At 36.9% G+C, this 19,747-nt stretch overlaps 2 protein-coding genes across 4 annotated transcripts in view; both read right to left on the bottom strand.

The window, feature by feature from the left end:
* Positions 1 to 1,991: 1,991 nt before the first annotated feature.
* LOC134756550 (nucleophosmin-like) lies at positions 1,992 to 4,692 on the bottom strand. The gene has a single exon (XM_063693806.1). The coding sequence runs from the start codon at positions 4,270 to 4,272 to the stop codon at positions 3,214 to 3,216; it is 1,059 nt and encodes a 352-aa protein (XP_063549876.1). The 5' UTR covers positions 4,273 to 4,692; the 3' UTR covers positions 1,992 to 3,213.
* CLEC2D (C-type lectin domain family 2 member D) overlaps positions 3,069 to 19,747 on the bottom strand; it is a 37,887-nt gene continuing 21,208 nt past the window's right edge. Inside the window, exons 2-6 of one of the 3 annotated variants that reach the window (XM_055358652.2) lie at positions 18,403 to 18,513; positions 11,381 to 11,565; positions 6,520 to 6,623; positions 5,503 to 5,626; positions 4,641 to 4,692 (exon numbers count right to left, since the gene is read on the bottom strand). In XM_055358652.2, the coding sequence (XP_055214627.1) occupies positions 5,515 to 5,626; positions 6,520 to 6,623; positions 11,381 to 11,565; positions 18,403 to 18,513 (512 nt within the window). In that variant the 3' untranslated portion in view covers positions 4,641 to 4,692; positions 5,503 to 5,514. Of the gene's footprint in view, positions 4,693 to 5,502; positions 5,627 to 6,519; positions 6,624 to 11,305; positions 11,566 to 18,402; positions 18,514 to 19,747 lie in introns of those variants that run through there. The other 2 variants (XM_004052677.5, XR_010129300.1) reach the window with 2 other exon arrangements.

Raw genomic sequence — 19,747 nt, 5'->3', positions numbered from 1 at the left:
TTCAATGAAAAGCAGGCATGAACATTACTCAAGCTTGAAATTTTACTGAAAAGTAAACATTTCAATTAAGCTTAAGGAAAAAAGAAATTTCCTGAGATTTCCAGTGTATACAGAACTGTCTTTCCATTAAGAATAATTAAAAGTTAAAAAATATGCTGATAACTTGCCACAATTGACAGAATGCAGATTAATAGGATAAATGGCAAACAAATCTATAAAAATGCATGCAGAGAATCAGAGTGATCACCCCACCAAGCAATGGGGTATAGATGGTGATATACCCTTGTTCTTAGGGGAGAGGGAGATGGGGAAGTGTGGGTGATTTTGGGGGAATAGTAAATAATTTGGGGAGAACTTAATGGGGTGAAGATCACATAAATGGCCTGGGACAAAGTCTACTGGGCTTGCAGAGAAGACAATGGTTTGTGAGAAAAATCTATCCAGGTGGGTTAAGAGACTTCATTCTTTTTCCTGCAATATGACTTCAGTTAATGAAAACCCATGGAAGGCACCAGAATTAACTGTTTTCTTATTTGGTGAGTCTGAACTTAAGGCAGATAAAGGAACTTCAGAGAACAACTTCCTCCTGTGCTCTGGGAAAACAGAGGATTAAGAAACAGAGGTTGAGGAGGTGGTCAGAGAGACCTCGAGTCTTCTTTGGTTCCACCTGTCAAATCACTATATGTTAGGGTATCTGTTTCTGAGCCCCAACAATAGTTTGGAAATATCTTCTCCCAATCTGTAAGTTGTCTCTTTACTCCATTATTTCCTTTGCTGTGCAGAAACATTTTTTATTTTATGCAATTTCATTTGTTTATTTTCACTGTGGTTGCATCTACTTTTGAGGTCAAATCCAAAAATTGCCCAGACCAACGTTGTGAAGCTTTCTCCCTATGTTTTCTTTTAGTAGTTTTACAGTTTAAGTCTTTAATCGATTTTCAGTTGGTTTTTATATATGGTAGGAGGTAAGGGTCCAATTTTATTCTTCTGCATGTGGATATACAATTTTCCCACCACCATTCATTGAAAAGACTATTTTTTCCCCATTGCGTATTCAACATTTACGGACTGGGGCTGGGGAATAGAGAGATGCTCCCCACATGTCATAGGGTAGTAGGTTTCAGTTAAGAGGAATAAGCTTTTGAGATCTATTGCACAGCATAGTGACTATAGTTAATAATAGTGTATTGGATCTTTCAAAATTGTCAAGAGAATTTCAAATGTTCTCACCACAGAAAATGATAAGTATGTGAGATGATGAAATGTTAATTAGTTTGATTTAATCATTCCATAGTGTACACATATATCAGAACATCACATTGTATTCCATAATTATACAGCTGTCAGCTAAAAATTTAAAAAATAAAAATATCCTTTAAAAATGCAAATAGCAACTGCAGATAGAAATTTATCATGTATCTCCCAATGTGCTTTTTTATTGTATATATTTGATGTGTATAATGTGATGTTCTTATGTACATACACTTAATCTAATTAACCTAAGCTTCATCTCACATACTTACATTTCTTTTTGTCTGTGTGTGTGGTAAGAATATCTAAAATCTGTCATCAAGTTTTCAGTACACAGTGCAATACTATTATAGTCCTCATACTGTATGTTAGATATCTAGACATACTCACCCTTTGTAACTGCAACTCTGTATCTTTTGACCTGTGTCTCTGTATTTTCCTCATCTCTGGTAATCACCATTCTACTCTCTTTCTATGTATTTGGGTTTTTTTTTTTAAGTTTCACTATAAGTGAGATCATGCAACTTTTTTTTTCTGTGTCTGGCTTATTTCACTTAGTATATATAATAAACCCTATAGGTTTATTTACATTGTTTCAAATAACAGTGCCGAGACCAGCTCAGTCGGGTAGATCCTAACCCAACAGCGCCAGAGGAATTAAAGACACACACACAGAAATATAGAGGTGTGAAGTGGGAAATCAGGGGTCTCACAGCCTTCAGAGCTGAGAGCCCAGAACAGAGATTTACCCACGTATTTATTAACAGCAAGCCAGTCATTAGCATTGTTTCTATAGATATTAAATTAACTAAAAGTATCCCTTATGGGAAACGAAGGGATGGGCCGAATTAAAGGAATAGGTTGGGCTAGTTAACTGCAGCAGGAACATGTCCTTAAGGCACAGATCGCTCATGCTATTGTTTGTAGCTTAAGAATGCCTTTAAGTGGTTTTCCACCCTGCGCGGGCCAGGTGTTCCTTGCCCTCATTCCCATAAACCCACAACCTTCCGGCGTGGGTGTTATGGCCATCACTAACATGTCACAGTGCTGCAGAGATTTTGTTTATGGCCAGTTTTGGGGTGAGTTTATGGCCACATTTTGGGGGGCTTGTTCCCAACATAACAGGATTTCTTTTTACAAGGCTGAATAATATTCTATTTATATATATACATATGTATATAATGTGTGTGTTTTATATATATGACAATTTATCCATTCATCTGTTAATGGTCACTTCGGTTAGTTCCGTATCTTGGCTATTATGAATAAAGATGTGTTATAATAAACAGGAATGCAGATATCTTTATGAGGTGGTGATTTCATTTCCTTTGGGTGTATATCTGGAAAAGGGATTGCTGGCTCATATGGTAGTTCTCTTTTTAATTTCTTTAGGAACCTCCATGCCATTTTCTATAATGGCTGCACCAAACTGTGTTCCCACCAACTGTGTACAAGGGTTCCCTCTTCTCCACACTCTCACCAATGCTTGTTATTTCTTGTCTTTTTGATATAGCCATCTGATATGGTTTGGTTGTGTCTCCACCCAAATTTCACCTTGAATTGTAACAATGTCCACATGCAAAGGGCAGGGCCAGGTGGAGACAATTGCTTTATGGGGGCAGTTTTCCCCACACTTTTTTTTTTTACTTTATTAAAATACTGAGTTTTATTTCACATGTATATTTTTGTCTCCCCACCATTTCCATGTCTGACCACTGCTACTACTATGTCCTATCATAGCATCCCATACATACTTAAAACCAAGCAAAGGGTGGAGTTCCATCTTTAAAAACTAAACAGGCATTTTGGACAACACATTCTTGCCAATAGAACCTGGACAACATTTATCAAACATGGTAGGGAAAGTTCTCACTCTGCATTATAAAAAGGACAGCCAGATATCAACTGTTACAGAAATGAAATAAGATGGAAAATTTTTAACAAATTGTTTAAACTGTTTTCTTAAAGAGACTTCCTCCACTGCCAGAGATCTTGAATAGCCTCTTGGTCAGTCATCCAGAAGAAATTCTTCACATAATTGATGAACTTGGTTTCCACTTTGGGAAGAGAACCACCTTTTTCTACATTTGCTTGCATTTTTGCTTTAATGTCTTCTACAGAACTAGATCCTTTTGGTGTTTTAGGAGATTTTTCCTGTTTTTTGAAGGATTCTTGTCCTTTTGATCTTGGTGTTGATGATGGTTTTGAGTCTTTTCCATTCTGATTTGACTTTTGTGCATTTTTGGCTGGAGTAGATTTCTTCACTGGCGCTTTTTCTTCAGCTTCCTCATCATCATAATCATCATCATCATCATCTTCATCATCATCTTCATCATCATCATCAGCAGCAGCAGCAAGTTTTACTTTTTTCTGCCCACCTCCAGGGGCAGACTGCTTTCCAGATATACTTAAGAGTTTCACATCCTCCTCTTCTTCATCTTCTGACTCTGCATCTTCCTTCACAGCTACTAAGTGCTGTCCACTAATATGCACTGGCCCTGAACCACACTTCAACCTTAAGTCCACTGGTGGTGTTATTTCAAAGCCCCCAAGAGAAACCATTGGCTGTACAGACATTTTCAAAGTTGCCAGTGTTACTTTAATTGGACTGCCTTCGTAATTCACTGCCTCTGCTTCGACAATGTGCAATTCATCCTTTGCACCAGCCCCTAAACTGACCGTTCTTAAAGATAACTGGTGCTCATTTTCATCATTATCCACCTTAAAGTGATAATCTTTGTCGGCCTTTAGTTCACAACTGAAAAGATAGTTCTGGGGCCTCAGGGGGCTCATGTCCATGTCCATCGAATCTTCCATTAGGTGGCGGCACACACTTAGGTAGGAGACAAGGCAGACGAAGATAAATGAATGCTGCTCCAGAGAACAGCCGCACAGGACGGAATCACACCAGGGAGCCCCATACTGTTCTTGTCTCAAGATATCTGATGGTTGTATAAATAGGAGTTCCTGTGCACAAGTCCTCCTGCCTGCCACCATATAAGACAGGACTTTGCTTCCCATTTGCCTTCTGTCATGATTGCAAGACCTCCCCAGCCATGCGGAACTATAAGTCAATTAAATCTCTTTTATTTATAAATTACTCAGTCTTGGGTATGTCATTAGCAGTGGGAGAACAGGTAATATTAGCACCATGAAAACAGGTAATATTTTACTATGATTTTGATTTGTATTTTCCTAGTTATTAGTGATATTGAGCATATTTTCATATACCTGTTGGTATAAGAAATAAATTCTTTGCTCATTTTAAAATGGAGTTATCAGTTCCAATATGCTTCTAAAGATTAGTTGGGGCTTTGCTGTAACATCTAGACATGTATATCTGATTTGGAACAAATCCACTTCCTCTCTGTGTAGTGCCTGGCACTACTGGCACCTTTGTCATTCAAATAGGCACACTCTCCTGCTCCCAGGATAGGAAACCTGCAAGAGAAGAAGCAGAATCAGTTGGCCACTGAACATTTCTTCAAAAGCAGAGAGAATGAAGATGAGAAAATGAGAAAACTAACATTAATTCAGCCTCTAAAAATAATGTTGTTTTTCCTTGTGTAGTGGTGACTAATTAGTCAGTGGGCTTTGCTTAGCAGGAGATGTTATAAATCAACTATAGGAATACTGCAAAGTCCTGAATCAAACCTATTTCATGTCTGTAAGCATAATATTCTTTCCAGTACATCCAAAGCCTTAGCTGGCTGATGGGAGAAGTCTGACACGTTTTCTTTACACAGTTTCCCAATATTTTGCTTCCTTAAATAACTGAAGACTCAGCAGCTATTTCTAAAAACCATGCTTGATTTTATTCCTCCTACTTCCCTGGTGGTTTTAGTACTGAAACTGCAGTGCTATTTAGCTGAGTTTAGATGGCTTGGCACAGATATTTTAGGTCAGCATTTCGATTATAAATTTTTCCTCTTTGCTCACTGGAATCACTATCATCTATGATATAATTTGCTAATTGTTGAAAATGTTAGACCTTAATCATATAATATTTTACATTTCTTTAAGTGATGAGCAGTTTCCAACAACTGGTTAGTTAATAATATATTTGATCCTTAAAATATTTTGAGAGGCCAGGCATGGTGGCTCACACTTGTAATTCCAACATTTTGGGAGGCCGAGATGGGAGGATTGCTTGAGCTCAGGAGTTCAAGATCAGCCCAGGCAACATAGTGAGACCCCATCGCTGAAAAAAGAAGAAAAAAAAAAAAAAAAGCCAAGCAAGGTGGCACACACCTGTAGTCCCAGCTACTCAGGAGGCTGAGATGGGAGGCTCACTTGAGCCAGGGAAGTCAAGGCTGCAGTGAGCCATGATGGTACTACTGCACTCCAGCCTGGGTAACAGAGTAAGACCCTGTCTCTCAAAAATACAAACAAACAAAAAACCATTTTAAGAATTAGGTAGAGAAAATTTACTACTTCCATATTGTAAAATAAGAAATAAAAGTTAATTCTAGATATTTATGAAGCAGTCACAATGTGCAAGGCAGTGTAGATACAACAATGTATAAATGTACATGTTCTCTGATTTCTAAAACTTACCATCCCATCCAAGGTCAAAAGCTAATGAGAAAAGACTCATTTCAAACCTGCCAATATCCAGTCTGGGGCTCTTTTTATTAAATAAAGTTATATTTCCAATATTGATGAATGTATTACAATAAAGTAGCTTTTCAAAACTGTCTCATCTCTCAGACAAACATTGAGTGAAATTGTGTGAATCCAATTTTTCCAGCATTATCTCAAATCTTTTTAGTAATCTGAAGATCCTATAAATATACAATTGAGATTAAATTTTCTAGTGCCAAACTTTACCCATTTTAAAATTCTAAAACTATTGTCTTATTTTAAATAATAGGTATAATTGCTGTCACTCATAATCTTTCCCTGATACATCAAAATCTCTGTTCCTCACATCAACCCTGTGAAATCAGGAGGACAAGTGCAATTTAATTTTGTTGTGGAGGTAAGGAACAGACTTAAAGATATTGTATGGTTTGCTTAAAATGAAAGTGTTTGAAAATGACATAGATAAGCCTGGAGCCAAGCTCACAGTCAGTCTACCTCACCATGACAGGTTTTGGATTCATTGGAGGAAGTTGTGAAACCTATGCAACATACAAGTTGGCACCATCTTCTTTCATGACTAATCTTAAAATGAGAATTTTTTAAAGCATGTAACTAGAGAACACTTCAGATTTAATGCAAAGTAAATTCAAATACAAATATTACTGCCAGATTTTTAGAACTTACTGTCTTGTCCATTCAGTACCATTTATCCATTTCCATGGTTGGCCTTGTTCTCTGCTCAGCCCAATCCAGTGATCAGATGGGCCTTTATATCTCAACAGGAAATTCTTTCAGAAAACACAGAGATGATATTCATTAATCTAACATAACCCATCCTCTCCCAGAAATGTTGCTGCTATGCTATATTCTTAACTACTCATAATTTTCTTCCTTTTGATTTTGTATTGTTTAGTAATACATACAGAATAGGTGTGCTATATTATCATACATATCAAAAGAAGATAATTTAAAACTGAGAGAAATTGTTGATAATTTGGTTACTTTTGTTTCTGTATTGTACTCCTTTGTATGACTCTTCTCCAATTTATCTATTATACTATTGGTTGACACCAGGGTTTTTTCAAGTTTGGAATGTATGCTACTATGACATTCTTGGCACCTGTCCTAGAATAGAATTTTTAGGCCCCAGGATATGCTTTTTGTCAACTTTAAGAAATGACACCACCAGGCCAGGCACCTGTAATCCCAGTACTTTGGGAGGCCGAGGCAGGCGGATCACCTGAGGCCAAGAGTTTGAGACTAGCCTTGGCCAACATGATGAAGCCCCCTCTCTATTAAAAAAAATACAAAAATTAGCTGGGCGTGATGGCATGCACCTATAATCCCAGCTATTTGGGAGGCTGAGGCATGAGAATCATTTGAACCTGGGAGACAAAAGTTGTAGTGAGCCAAGATCACGCCACTGCACTCCAGCCTGGGCAATAGAGTGAGATTCTGTCTCAAAAAGAAACGAACGAACGAAAGAAAGAAAGAAAGAGAAAGAAAGAAAAAGAGAGAGAGAGAGAGAAAAGACACCAAACTAATGTAAGTGTACCAAATTATCCTCACAACAGCAGCAGCGTAGGCTGGTTTCTTTTGCTGTGTTTCCTTGTCAACATGTACTGTCCTTTTTATGATTACAAGTTCTGAATTTTAATGCAATTAAATATATAAACAATTTTCTTTATTATTAGTAAATTTAGGGACTTATTAGGTAAATCTTTTACTCTTTCAAATCATAAAGATGACTTTTATTTTTGCTTTACTTTTTTTAGTTCCTTACAGTGTACAGTTAGGCTATGGATTTGAGATCTTTCTTCTTTTTTAGTTAACTGTTCACAGCTATAAATTTCCCTCTTAGAACTATGTTCAGTGTATACCATAAACGTGCTATTTGTATTTTTACTTCATTTGTCTCAAGGTATTTTCTAATGTCCCTTGTGATTTTTTCTTTGACCAATGGCTGTTGAAGAGTGGGTTTTTAAATTTCTACATATGCGTGACTTTTCCGGTTTTTCTAGTTATTGATTTCTAGCTTCATTCCATTGTAATTGCAAAAGATACTTTTTATGACTTCAAATTTTCAAACTTATTAACACTTGTTTTGTGGCCTAACATATGGTTTATTTTTAAGAATGTTCCATGTGCATTTGAGAAGAATTAATATTCTGCTCTTGTTGGGTAGATTCTTCTGTATATGCCTGTTAGGGATAATTGGTTTATAGTGTTGTTCAAATTTTCTATTTCCTTATTGATCTTCTGTCTAGTTGTTTAATCTCATGTTGAAAGTGGAATATTTCATTCTCCAACTTTTCATAGAACTGTTCATTTCTCCCTTAAATTATAGCAATTATTGCTTCATATATTTTGAGGCTGTATTATTAAGTACATATATTTTATAACAGATAATTATTTGGCTATGTCAAAATTTTTGTCAATGCATAATGCCCTTCTTTTTCTCTTATAAATTTTACTTTAGTTTATTTTGTTTGACAAAAATATAGCCACTCGGCACTATTTTGGTTACTACTGTTTGTATGGAATATCTTTTTCGGTCCTTTTACTTTCAACTTCTTTGTGTCCTTATATCTAAGGCAAGTAAGTCTCTTATAGACAGCATGTAGATGAGTCTTGTTTTTCTTTTTAATTTATTTTAGTTTTTAGCCAACTTGTCAGTCTCAGCCCTTTAATAGGATGGCTTCATCCTTTTCTATTTAATGTGATTACTAAAACAAGATTTACTTTTGCCATTTAATCATTTGTTTTCTCTATATGTTATATGTCTTTGTTTCTCAAGTTGTCTGTTACTGACATTTTTTGTATTTAATTGGTTTTTTATAGTGTATTGTTTTTCTTTTTTCCTTTTCTGCATAATTTTGGTAATTTTATTAGTGGTTACCTTGAGAATTATAATTAGCATCTTAAACTTGTAACAATATAATTTCATAATATCAACATAGCTTCAATAACTATGCAAACATTTTGATCCTATATGTCTTCATCCCTCCTGCTTCATAAGATTGTCACAGATTGCATCTTTATACATTATATGACCACTATCACAGATTTATAATTTTTATTCATTTGCCTATGAAATTATAGATAAATATAAATAGAGAAAGCTATAAATAGGAGAAGTTATAAACTATATGACACATGTAGTAATTCTGGGTTTTATATTTACCTCTATTGTTACTTTTATGAATATTCTTTATTTTGGAGGCTCTGAATTGCTGTCTAGTGTCCTTTCAGTTAAGCCTAAAAGGTTTCCTTTAGCATTTTCTGTAGCACATGTCTACTGGTAATAAAATCCCTTACTTATTGGTTATCTGAAAATGTGTTACTTTTTCCTTCATTCTTGAAGGACAACTTTGCTATACATAGAATTCATGGTTGGCAGTTTTATTTTTTCTTTCAGACATTTAAATATGCCATTCCACTACCTTCTGATCTCCATGGTTTCTCAGAGAAAATCAGCTATTAATTTTATTCAGGTTCTTATGTAAATGATGAGTTGCTTCATTCTGGCTGCTTTCAAATCTCTCTTTGGATTTTGTCAACTTGACTATATTTTGTCTCAATGTAGATCTCTTTAAGTTTACCCTTTTGGAGTTCATTGAGCCTCTTGGATGTATATATTTATGTATTTCCTCAGATTTTGGAAAGTTTTGTTCATTATTTCTTTAAGTGTATTTCTCTGCTTCTCTTTCTCTTCTCTTTCCTGGATTTCTACAGTACATATGTTAGTATGTTTGCTGATGTCCTACAGGTTCCTTAGAATTTATTTATCTTCATTCTTTTTCTTTGTTTTTCTTAGTCTGGATTGTTTCAATTATCTTATTTTCAAGTTTTCTGATCTCTTACTTCTCAAATCTGCTGTTGAACTTCTTCATTGAGTTTTTTAAATTATTTTAAAATTTCAGTCATTGTACTTTTCAGCTCTGGAATTTTTGCTTGGTTCTTTTTTACAATTTCTACCTTTATATTGATATTCTAATTTTGTTCATTTATTATGTTTTCGGTTTCCTTTAGCTTTTTGTCTAGTTTCCTTTAACTCATTGGTTATACTTAAGACAGCTGATTTAACATTTTTGACTCATATTTTTAATATCTGAGCCTCTTCAGGGATAGTTTCTGTCAGATTACTTTTTTTTCCTGTGAATGAACCATACTTTTCTTTGCATGTTTTGTAATTTCTTTTTGAGAACTGGACATTATGAGTACTATGTTGTGGTAACTCTGGTAACTTAATTCTTTTGCTCTTCAGGGATTGTCAAATCTTGGTTGTTGTGGCTCAGAGTCATTTGGTCATGATTTTTTCCCAACTATTTTTATTCTCTGTTGTGCATGGTCATTGAAATCTCTGTTCTGTTATCTCTGCTGTCAGCCAGTTATCTAATAAAAATTGTCTTAAATGACTGCTTCCTAAAGGGAGGAAAAACACATACTATTTACTTAAATCCTTGGGAAGCCACTTCAGCTGATGAGGACTGATGCAATGATAGCCCACTTCTGTGTCTGCCCCTCAGCATTCAAAGGCAGAAATCAGCAATAACCCTGATATTTGGACAAAAAGGTGCTTATTGTTCACCCTGGCTGCAGGAATTCATTACAAGAACATGGGCAGCAGTTCCCATGGATCCCTGCAATAATGGGGTGTGGAAAATAGTTATTATTGAGTGGAAAGGCTGAAATTCACCGACATTAACCAAAATTTATCATCCTCTTTATCAAACTCTTCCGTTAATGCTTCCAGTGTTTAACTAGACTCGAGAATTCCAAAATAGTTACTTCAGACAGTTTTTGACAGTTCAATAGTTTTCTCAGTGGAGGAACAGATTTCTGTAGCTTTTTAGTCTACCAACCTCTATGACATTATTCTTGCTTGACTTATTGTTTTTATTTTATTATTTTTTTGAAATAGAGTCTCACTCTGTTAGGCTGGAGTACAGTAGCATGATTTCAGCTAACTGTAGGCCTTCACCTCCCAGGTTCAAGCAATTCTGCTGCCTCAGCCTCCTGAGTAGCTGGAATTACAGGCGTATGCCACCATGCCCAGCTAATTTTTGTATTTTTTAGTTGAGATGGGGTTTCACCATGTTGGCCAGGCTGATCTCAAACTCCTGACCTCAAGTGATCCACCCGCCTTGGCCTCCCAAAGTGCTGGGATTACAGGCATGTGCCACTGCTCCTGGCCTTGTTTGATTTATTTTGAAACAATGTTGCTAACTTCATACAAACTTAAAATTGGGTTTCTACCAATACTTTTCTAATCCTTATTTGCATAGTTCTGGCTCACAAATCAAAGAAGGCTCTGGCTTGCTTGCCCTCTGGGCCTGTTCCTGCCATGAATATTAAGGTAATTTTAGATGGTTCACTGTAAAATATAATACATGCTAGGTTACTCTTTCATTATGCAAAAAATAAATAAATAAATAAAATCAATGTAAAAGCAGATGTCTAAACCTACCTCTTAGATAATTTCACAGGAAAACATATCCTTGTAGGGCTGAATCTTTGATTCTGGCCAGAACTATTTTCTTACCAGTTCCTGGAAGCTTTCAACCTGAGCAAGATCAGCATCTTGTGAGTCACAAAACCTCTGACTTGATGTCCAGTTCTTGGTGTCATCAGAAAAATAGAAACACTTTCTTTGAAAACCAATCCAGCTTTCTGGGCATGCAGCTTGAAGACATACTGATGGCTCTTGATGGCAGTTAGCTCTTATTGCTGAAAATAAAATAAAAATAAATAAAATAAAAATTTCTTACTTTTATATTGTATTGTATAAATTACCAAGTGCTAATATACTTTCTGACACTCCTGTTAAGTATTAAATGTATTATTTTCATTTTTCAAATGAGAAATATGATGCTAAATATAATTGCATACATTACACAGCAAATGGCAAAACTGAGATTCAAACTCATGCCTTCAGCAGGCGGTGAGCTGAAAAAGGAGTTATTAGTAACTTAAGCTTGCTCTGGGCCATGTATCTATTTGGCTCTCAACAGTGTTACCCTTTCTTAAAATATTAGATACATTAATGATAGCATTTGATCAGCTTTGGAGAACAGATAGTTCTCCAAGTGCTCTAGATTAGGGGTCCCCAACCCCTTGGCCATGGATCAGTACTGGTCCATGGATGAGTCAGGAAGTAGGCTGCACAGCAGGAGGTAAGCAGCGAATGAGTAAGTGAAGCTTCATCTGTATTTACAGCCACTCCCCATCACTCACATTACCTCATGAGCTCCACCTCCTGTCAGATCAGCAGTGGCATTAGATTCTCATAGGAGGGCAAACCCTATTGGGAACTTCTCATATGAGGAATCTAGGTTGTGGGCTCCTTGTGAGAATCTAATGCCTGATGAACTGTCACTGTCTCCCATCACTCACAGATGGTACCATCTACTTTCAGAAAAACTAGCTCAGGGTTCCCACTGATTCTACATTATGGTGAGTTGTATAATTATTTTATTATATATTATTACACAATGTAATAATAATGGAAATAAAGGGCACAATAAAAGTAATGCACTTAAATTATCCCCAAACCATTCCTTGACCCCAGTCCATGAAAACGTTGTCTTTCACAAAACTGGTCCCTCATGCCAACAAGGTTGGGGACTGCTGCTCTAGATGACTTGGTAAAATGAAGGGCAGGATAGAGATGCCTTATGTGAATAAGGTTTCTTGATGTGAAAAAGCCTTGTATATGTCTAAATACTATCATAAATATGAAATAAGTTGTTGTACAGTGAACTTCCTTCCACTAAGGAGATTTAGTGAGGTTTTCTACACTTTGAAAGCAGCAATACTTCACTGGACAGGCTTTTCTGACCCACTTCTTATATAATCAGGATAAATGTTCTTTTCATGTGGGATCGAGATGAATGAATGTCTCTCCAGATAGTTGTCACTGAGCCCCTAGTAGCTACCAGTTCTTCTATTATATAACCACCTTCTACCTTCAACTCAATGGTTCTGAAAGTGTCTATGATAGACCAGAATGCTGGGTATTCATAGAATCATTACTATCAACTGGCACCATTATCCTTGGATTTGGCTCTTACGAGATGAGAATCACTCTTAGTTATGAATAATAACTGGTGTAATCTGAATGTCAAATCATAACGTGAGGCAAACGTGTATTGTATCTGGTTTGGTATCACAAACAAGGTACCAAATTATAACTATTAAAATGTAATTTCTTGAACCAGACCATAAGGCAGGATGACTTTCCCCAAATCTGTGCATATTTGTTGTGCTATCACTGCTCCTGTATCAACCAATTTAAAGAAAACGACCAGACCAGAGAGGGCAAGATGGCTGATTAGGAACAGCTCTGGTCATCAGTTCCCAGTGAGACCAATGCAGAAGGCAGGTGATTTCTGCATTTCCAACTGAGGTACCAGGATCATCTCACTGGGACTGGTTACACAAGTGGGTGCAGCCCACAGAGGGCAAGCAGAAGCAGGGTGGGGCGCTGCTTCACCCAGGAAGCACAAGGGGTGGGAGAACTCCCTCCCCTAGCCAAGGAAAGTTGTGAGGGACTATGCTGTGAGGTGCTATCTGGCCCAGATACTACGCTTTTCCCACGGTTTTTGCAACCCACAGACCAGGAGATTCCCTGGAGTGCCAACACTACCAGAACCCTGGGTTTCAAGCACAAAACTGGGTGGTGATTTGGGCAGTCACCAAGATAACTGCAGGAGTTTTTTTCATACCCCAGTGGTGCCTGGAACCCACTGAGACAGAATCCTTCACTCTGCTGGAAAGGGGGCTGAAGCCAGGGAGCCAAGTGGTCTTGCTCAGTGGGTCCAATCCCCACAGAGCCCAGCAAGCTAAGACCCACTGGCTGGAAATTCTTGCTGCCAGCACAGCAGTCTGAAGTGGACCCCAGATGCTCAAGCTTGGTGAGGGGAGGTGCATCCGCCATGACTGAGGCTTGAGTAGGTGATTTTCCCCTCACAGTGTAAACAAAGCCCTGGGGGAAGTTCGGACTGGGCGGAGCCCACCACAGTGCAGCAAAGCCAGCGCAGCAAAGCCACTGCAGCCGGACTGGCTCTCTAGATTCCTCCTCTCTGGGCAGGGCATCTCTGAAAGAAAGGCAGCAGCCCCAGTCAGGGGCTTATAGATAAAACTCTTATCTCCCTGGGACAGAGCACCTGGGGGAAAGGGTGGCTGTGGTCACGGCTTCAGCAGACTTAAACATTCCCGCCGGCCAGCTCTGAAAAGAGCAGTGGATCTCCCAGCACAGTGCTCGAGCTCTTCTGAGGGAAAGACTGCCTTTTCAAGTGGGTCCCTGACCCCCATGCCTCCTGACTGGGAGACAACTCCTAGCAGGGGTTGATAGGCACCTCATACAGGACAGCTCAGCTGGCATCTGGTGCGTGCCCCTCTGGGATGAAGCTTCCAGAGGAAGGAGCAGGCAGCAATCTTTGCTTTTCTGCAGCCTTTGCTGGTGATACCCAGGCAAGGAAGAAATGGATAAATTCCTGGACACATACACCCTCCCAAGACTAAACCAGGAAGAAATCAGATTCCTGAATAGACCAATAACAGGTTCTGAAACTGAGGCAGTAATTAATAGCCTACCCAACCAAAACAAGCCCAGGTCCAGACAAATGCACTGCTGAATTCTACCAGAGGTACGAAGAGGAGCTGGTACCATTCCTTCTGAAATTATTCCAAACAATAGAAAAAGAAGGAATTCTCCCTAACTCATTATATGAGACCAGCATCATCCTGATACCAAAACCTAGCACAGATACAACAAAAAAGAAAATTTCAGGCCAATATTCCTGATGAATATCAATGCAAAAATCCTCAACAAAATACTGGCCAGCCGAATCCAGCAGCACATCAAAAGCTTATCCACCACGATCAAGTCAGCTTCATCCCTGGGATGAAAGTCTGGTTCAATGTATGTAAATTAATAAATGTAATCCATTACATAAGCAGAACCAATGACAAAAACCACATGATGATCTCAATAGATGCAGAAAAGGCCTTTGATAAAATTCACCACCCCTTCATGATAAAAACACACAATAGACTAGGTATTGATGGAACATACATTAAAATAATAAAAGCTATTTATGACAAACTCATAGCGAATATCATACTGAGTGGCCAAAAGCTGGAAGCATTCCCTTTGTAAACTGGCACAAGGCAAGGATGCCCTCTCTCACCACTCCTATTCAATATAGTATTGGAAGTTCTGGTCAGGGCAATCAGGTAAAAGAAAGAAAGAAAGAAAGTATTCGACAGGAAGAGAGGAAGTCAAATTATCTCTGTTTGCAGATGACAGAATTGTATATTTAGAAAATCCCATTGTCTCATCCCCTTAAAACTTATTAAGCTGATAAGCAACTTCAGCAAATTCTCAGGATACAAAATCAATGTGCAAAAATCACAAGCATTCCTATACACCAATAACAGACAAACAGAGAGCCAAATCATGAGTGAACTCCCATTCACAGTTGCTACTAAGAGAATAAAATACCTAAGAATACAACTTACAAGAGATGTGAAGGACCTCTTCAAGGAGAACTACAAATCACTGCTCAAGGAAATAAGAGATGACACAAACAAATGGAAAATCATTCCATGCTCATAGATAGGAAGAATCAATATTATGAAAATAGTCATATAGCTCAAAGTAATTTATAGATTGAATGCTATTCCCATCAAGCTACCATTGACTTCCTTCACAGAATTAAAAAAAAAAAACTTTAAATTTCATATGGAACCAAAAAAGAGCCTGTATAGCCAAGACAATCCTAAGCAAAAAGAACTAAGCTGGAGGCATCATGCTACCTGACTTCAAATTAAACTATAAGGCTACAGTAACCAAAACAGCATGGTGTTGGTACCAAAACAGATATATTGACCAATGGACAGAACAGAGGCCTCAGAAATAATACCCAACATCTACAACCATCTGATTTTTGACAAACCTGACAAAAACAAGCAATGGGGAAAGGATTCCCTATTTAATGAATGGTGTTGAGAAAACTGGCTAGCCATATGCAGAAAACTGAATCTGGACCCCTTCCTTACACCTTATACAAAAATTAGCTCAAGATGGATTAAAGACTTAAACATAAGACCTAAAACCATAAAAACCTGAGAACAAAACCTAGGCAATACCATTCAGGACACAGGCATGGGCAGAGGTTTTATGACTAAAACACCAAAAGCAATTGCAAAAAAAGCAAAAACTGACAAGTGGGATCTAATTTAACTAAAGAGCTTCTGCACACACACACACACAAACTATCATCAGAGTGAACAGGCAACCTACAGAATGGGAGACAAATTTTGCAATCTATCCATTTGACAAACAGCTAATATCTAGAATCTACAAGGAACTTAAAAAAATGTACAAGAATAAAACAAAAAACCCTATTAAAAAATGGGCAAAAGATATGAACAGACACTTCACAAAAGAAGACATTTATGTGGCCAACAAATATATGATAAAAAGCTCATCATAACTGATCATTAGAGAAATTCAAATCAAAACAACAATGAGATACCATCTCATGCCAGTTACAATGACAATCACTAAAAAGTCAGGAAACAACAGACGCTGAAGAGGATGTAGAGAAATAGGAACACTTTTACACTGTTGGTGGGAGTGTAAATTAGTTCAACCATTTTGGAATACAGTGTGGCAATTCCTCAAGGATCTATAACCAGAAATACTGGGTCTATACCCAAAGGATTATAAATCATTCTACTATAAAGACACATGCACTCGTATGTTTATTGTGGCACTATTCACAATAGCAAAGACTTGGAACCAACCCAAATGCTCATCAATGATAGACTGGATAAAGAAAATGTGGCACATATACACCATGGAATACTATACAGCCATAAAGAAGAATGAGTTCATATTCTTTGCAGGGAGACAAATGAAACTGGAAACCATCATTCTCATCAAACTAACACAGGAACAGAAAACCAAATACTGCAGGTTCTCACTCATATGTGGGAGCTGAACAATGAGAACACATGGATGCAGGGAGGGGAACATCACACACTGAGGCCTGTTGAGGGTTGGGGGGCAACGGGAGGGATAGCATTAGGAGAAATACCTAATATAGATGACGGGTTGATAGGTGCATCAAACCACCATGGCACGTGTATACCTATGTAACAAACCTGTGGGTTCTGCACGTTTATCCCAGAACTTAAAGTATAATTTTAAAAAAAAGTTAGGGACCAGAGCTATAACTGCAAAGCTCTATTAGGAAATTTTATAACTAAAGCCAATCTAAATAACTCGATTTAAATGGGGAAATACCACACTTGAATAGTTAACTAACAATCTAAATGTTAAGTAAAACATAAAAATGATATAAAGTAATACATAATAACACATTTAAAAAAAGAAAGAAAGAAAATGACCAGATTAGAAGATGGCTCCAGCTATTGGCTCCACACAAGAAATCATTTCCAGTCAAAGTGCTAGCTGAAAGGAAGAGAAACACATAATGGATAATAAAGGAAAACAGTCATAAGTGTCAATTTCATATGCTTACTATAAAAAAAGGGCTATAAATTTAAATTATATTTCAGAATACATTCCCTTGATTAATACTGAGGTACTTACAGACTACAGAAATTGTCTCTTTCCAATTTTTTCTTTCTTAAATAGTTATAATTAGTTGACTTAAATCTCTGAAATAAAAAAATTATTTTTGCTTCATAAATGTATAAAGTATATTATCTGTGGTTTCAAAATGCCAAAAGATAATAAGCAAAAGATTTGCAAATGAATAGAAATTATTTAGAGTGTTACATGGAGTGCTCCAAGTATTGCTGACTCTAAGTTACGTAAGCAGTATTTGAAGGGTCTCTCTGAAATTACTTCAGAATGTAGTAACAGGGGGTAGATTTTAGGTTGATACCCAGATTGGCATGAGGTTTGGGGAAAGTGCTTTTGTAGTTTTCTATGTCTTAGCTTGGTCTATATTAGATGCACTGCAAGCATGTTTTGAAGTACAAGATAATTTTTATAGCTAAATTGCTTTTAGGGTACAATCACTAAAAGGAGTTTGTTTTCTAGGAAGATGGGCTACATATGCTAAAAAAAACAAGGGCCAGAACATGCTCAAATAGCTAGGAAGAAAGAACAGGCTGCCTGTGATGTTATACAGCCACTTAGTAGTTTTGTGTACTTTAAACCATCTGTTTTGCTATTTTTCATGAAACAAGGTTGTTGTGGAGGTAAAATTAACCATGTCCCTAGATTGGACAAGAGACTATTTTTCAGTTTACTATTTTTTTTAATTTTTGCATCAATATTCTTAAGGAATAGTGGTCTGTCTTCTACCTTCTGAAGACTCTGATCATCTCACTAAACTTGGAATAATGTGAACCCTATTTACATAATTAAATTTTTTGATGCCACTTAAAAAGTTATTGGAGTTTAACTCAGTTAGTGAGACAATATATTAAAAGCTGTAAAGAATAACAAAATTATTCAGATTCTTCCTCTTCTTTTTACAAGTATAATTCTCTCTAGATGAATAAAGATTACAGTTCACTTACCGCTTAAACCAGCAACCATTCCACACACTATGATTGTCAGAAACATGATTAAGAAAAATAAGCGCCAAATTAAGGTAGCTTTAATAGAATGCTCTTTTGAATGCAGACAACCTGGAAAAAATTATTGAAAAACATTTTAACAATTAAATACAGACATAATACTGCCAGAAACATTAAGCATCAAAAAGTTATTTTTATTTAATTCCTTCGCTTTTCACTAGAGGATGCAAATGACCTGTCATCTTATGAACTTACTATTCTATCTCCAGAATTTAATCATTTTCCAAAGTTAAAAGAATTGATTTTAACTTTCCAGCTACCATATTCAAGTTACCCTTTCAATTGGAGAGATTCATGTCAACTAAACCACAGGAATGAAATCAACAAAATCCAAGTAACTGGAAATTCAACATAGCAAATTATTCTGATTCCTGTCTAAAAATGTAAAGAAATATTTTTAAATGATATTAAGAGGAAATCTATCAATTAAAATTGACTTAAAAGGCATTGTTTCGGAGGAAAAAAGGCAAAACTGGAGTGATAAAGTGATTATTGTAGAGGTCAAATTAGTGTTATTCTTGGAAGGATAGGAGAGTGAATAGTTAAGAATACATGGAGGGCCTCTGAGCCACATAACAAGGATCTTTCTCAGACAATGTTAGTAGTTGTATTAGTCCATCCTCACTGCTATGAAGAACTGCCCAAGACTGGATAATTTAAAAAGGAAAGAAGTTTAATTGACTCACAGTTCTACATGGCTGGGGAGGCCTCAGGAAACTTACAATAATGGTGGAAGAGGAAGCAAACGTGTTCTTCTTCACAAGGCAGCAGGAGACAGAAGTGCCTAACAAAGGGGTAAAAGCCCCTTATAAAACCATCAGATATCATGAAAACTCACTCACTATCACAAGAACAGCACGAGGGTAACCATCTCCATGATTCAGTTATCTCCCACTGGGTCCCTCCCATGACAAGTCGGGATTATGAGAACTACAATTCAAGATGAGATTTGGGTGAAGACACAGCTAGGCCATATCAGGAGTCAACAAAGGTGTTTATCTTATAATAATTAATCAAGCTACATATTTGTATTGTATAATTTCCTGTAGTTGTGTTATATTTCAAAATGTCTTAGGTTATCTAAAACCTTTTATGAAGTTCATTATTGGAACCTTGTTCTGACACAATCTCTTGCATACAATTCACACTTCTAGTTAATTTATCTAGGTTTGTCCTTAGCTAAATAGGCATATTTTTCTCCAACATTCCCCCCAACACTAGAGACATCAGCAAGCTTTACATTGATGTCTCCCAAGATATTTGTCTTAATCAATAGATTTTAGTT

The sequence above is a fragment of the Gorilla gorilla genome, chromosome 10 (assembly GCF_029281585.2).
Source record: "Gorilla gorilla gorilla isolate KB3781 chromosome 10, NHGRI_mGorGor1-v2.1_pri, whole genome shotgun sequence".
NCBI classification, from domain to species: Eukaryota; Metazoa; Chordata; class Mammalia; order Primates; family Hominidae; genus Gorilla; species Gorilla gorilla.
Note: the sequence above shows the minus strand (reverse complement) of the source record. Positions and strands in the feature narration are given on the sequence as shown.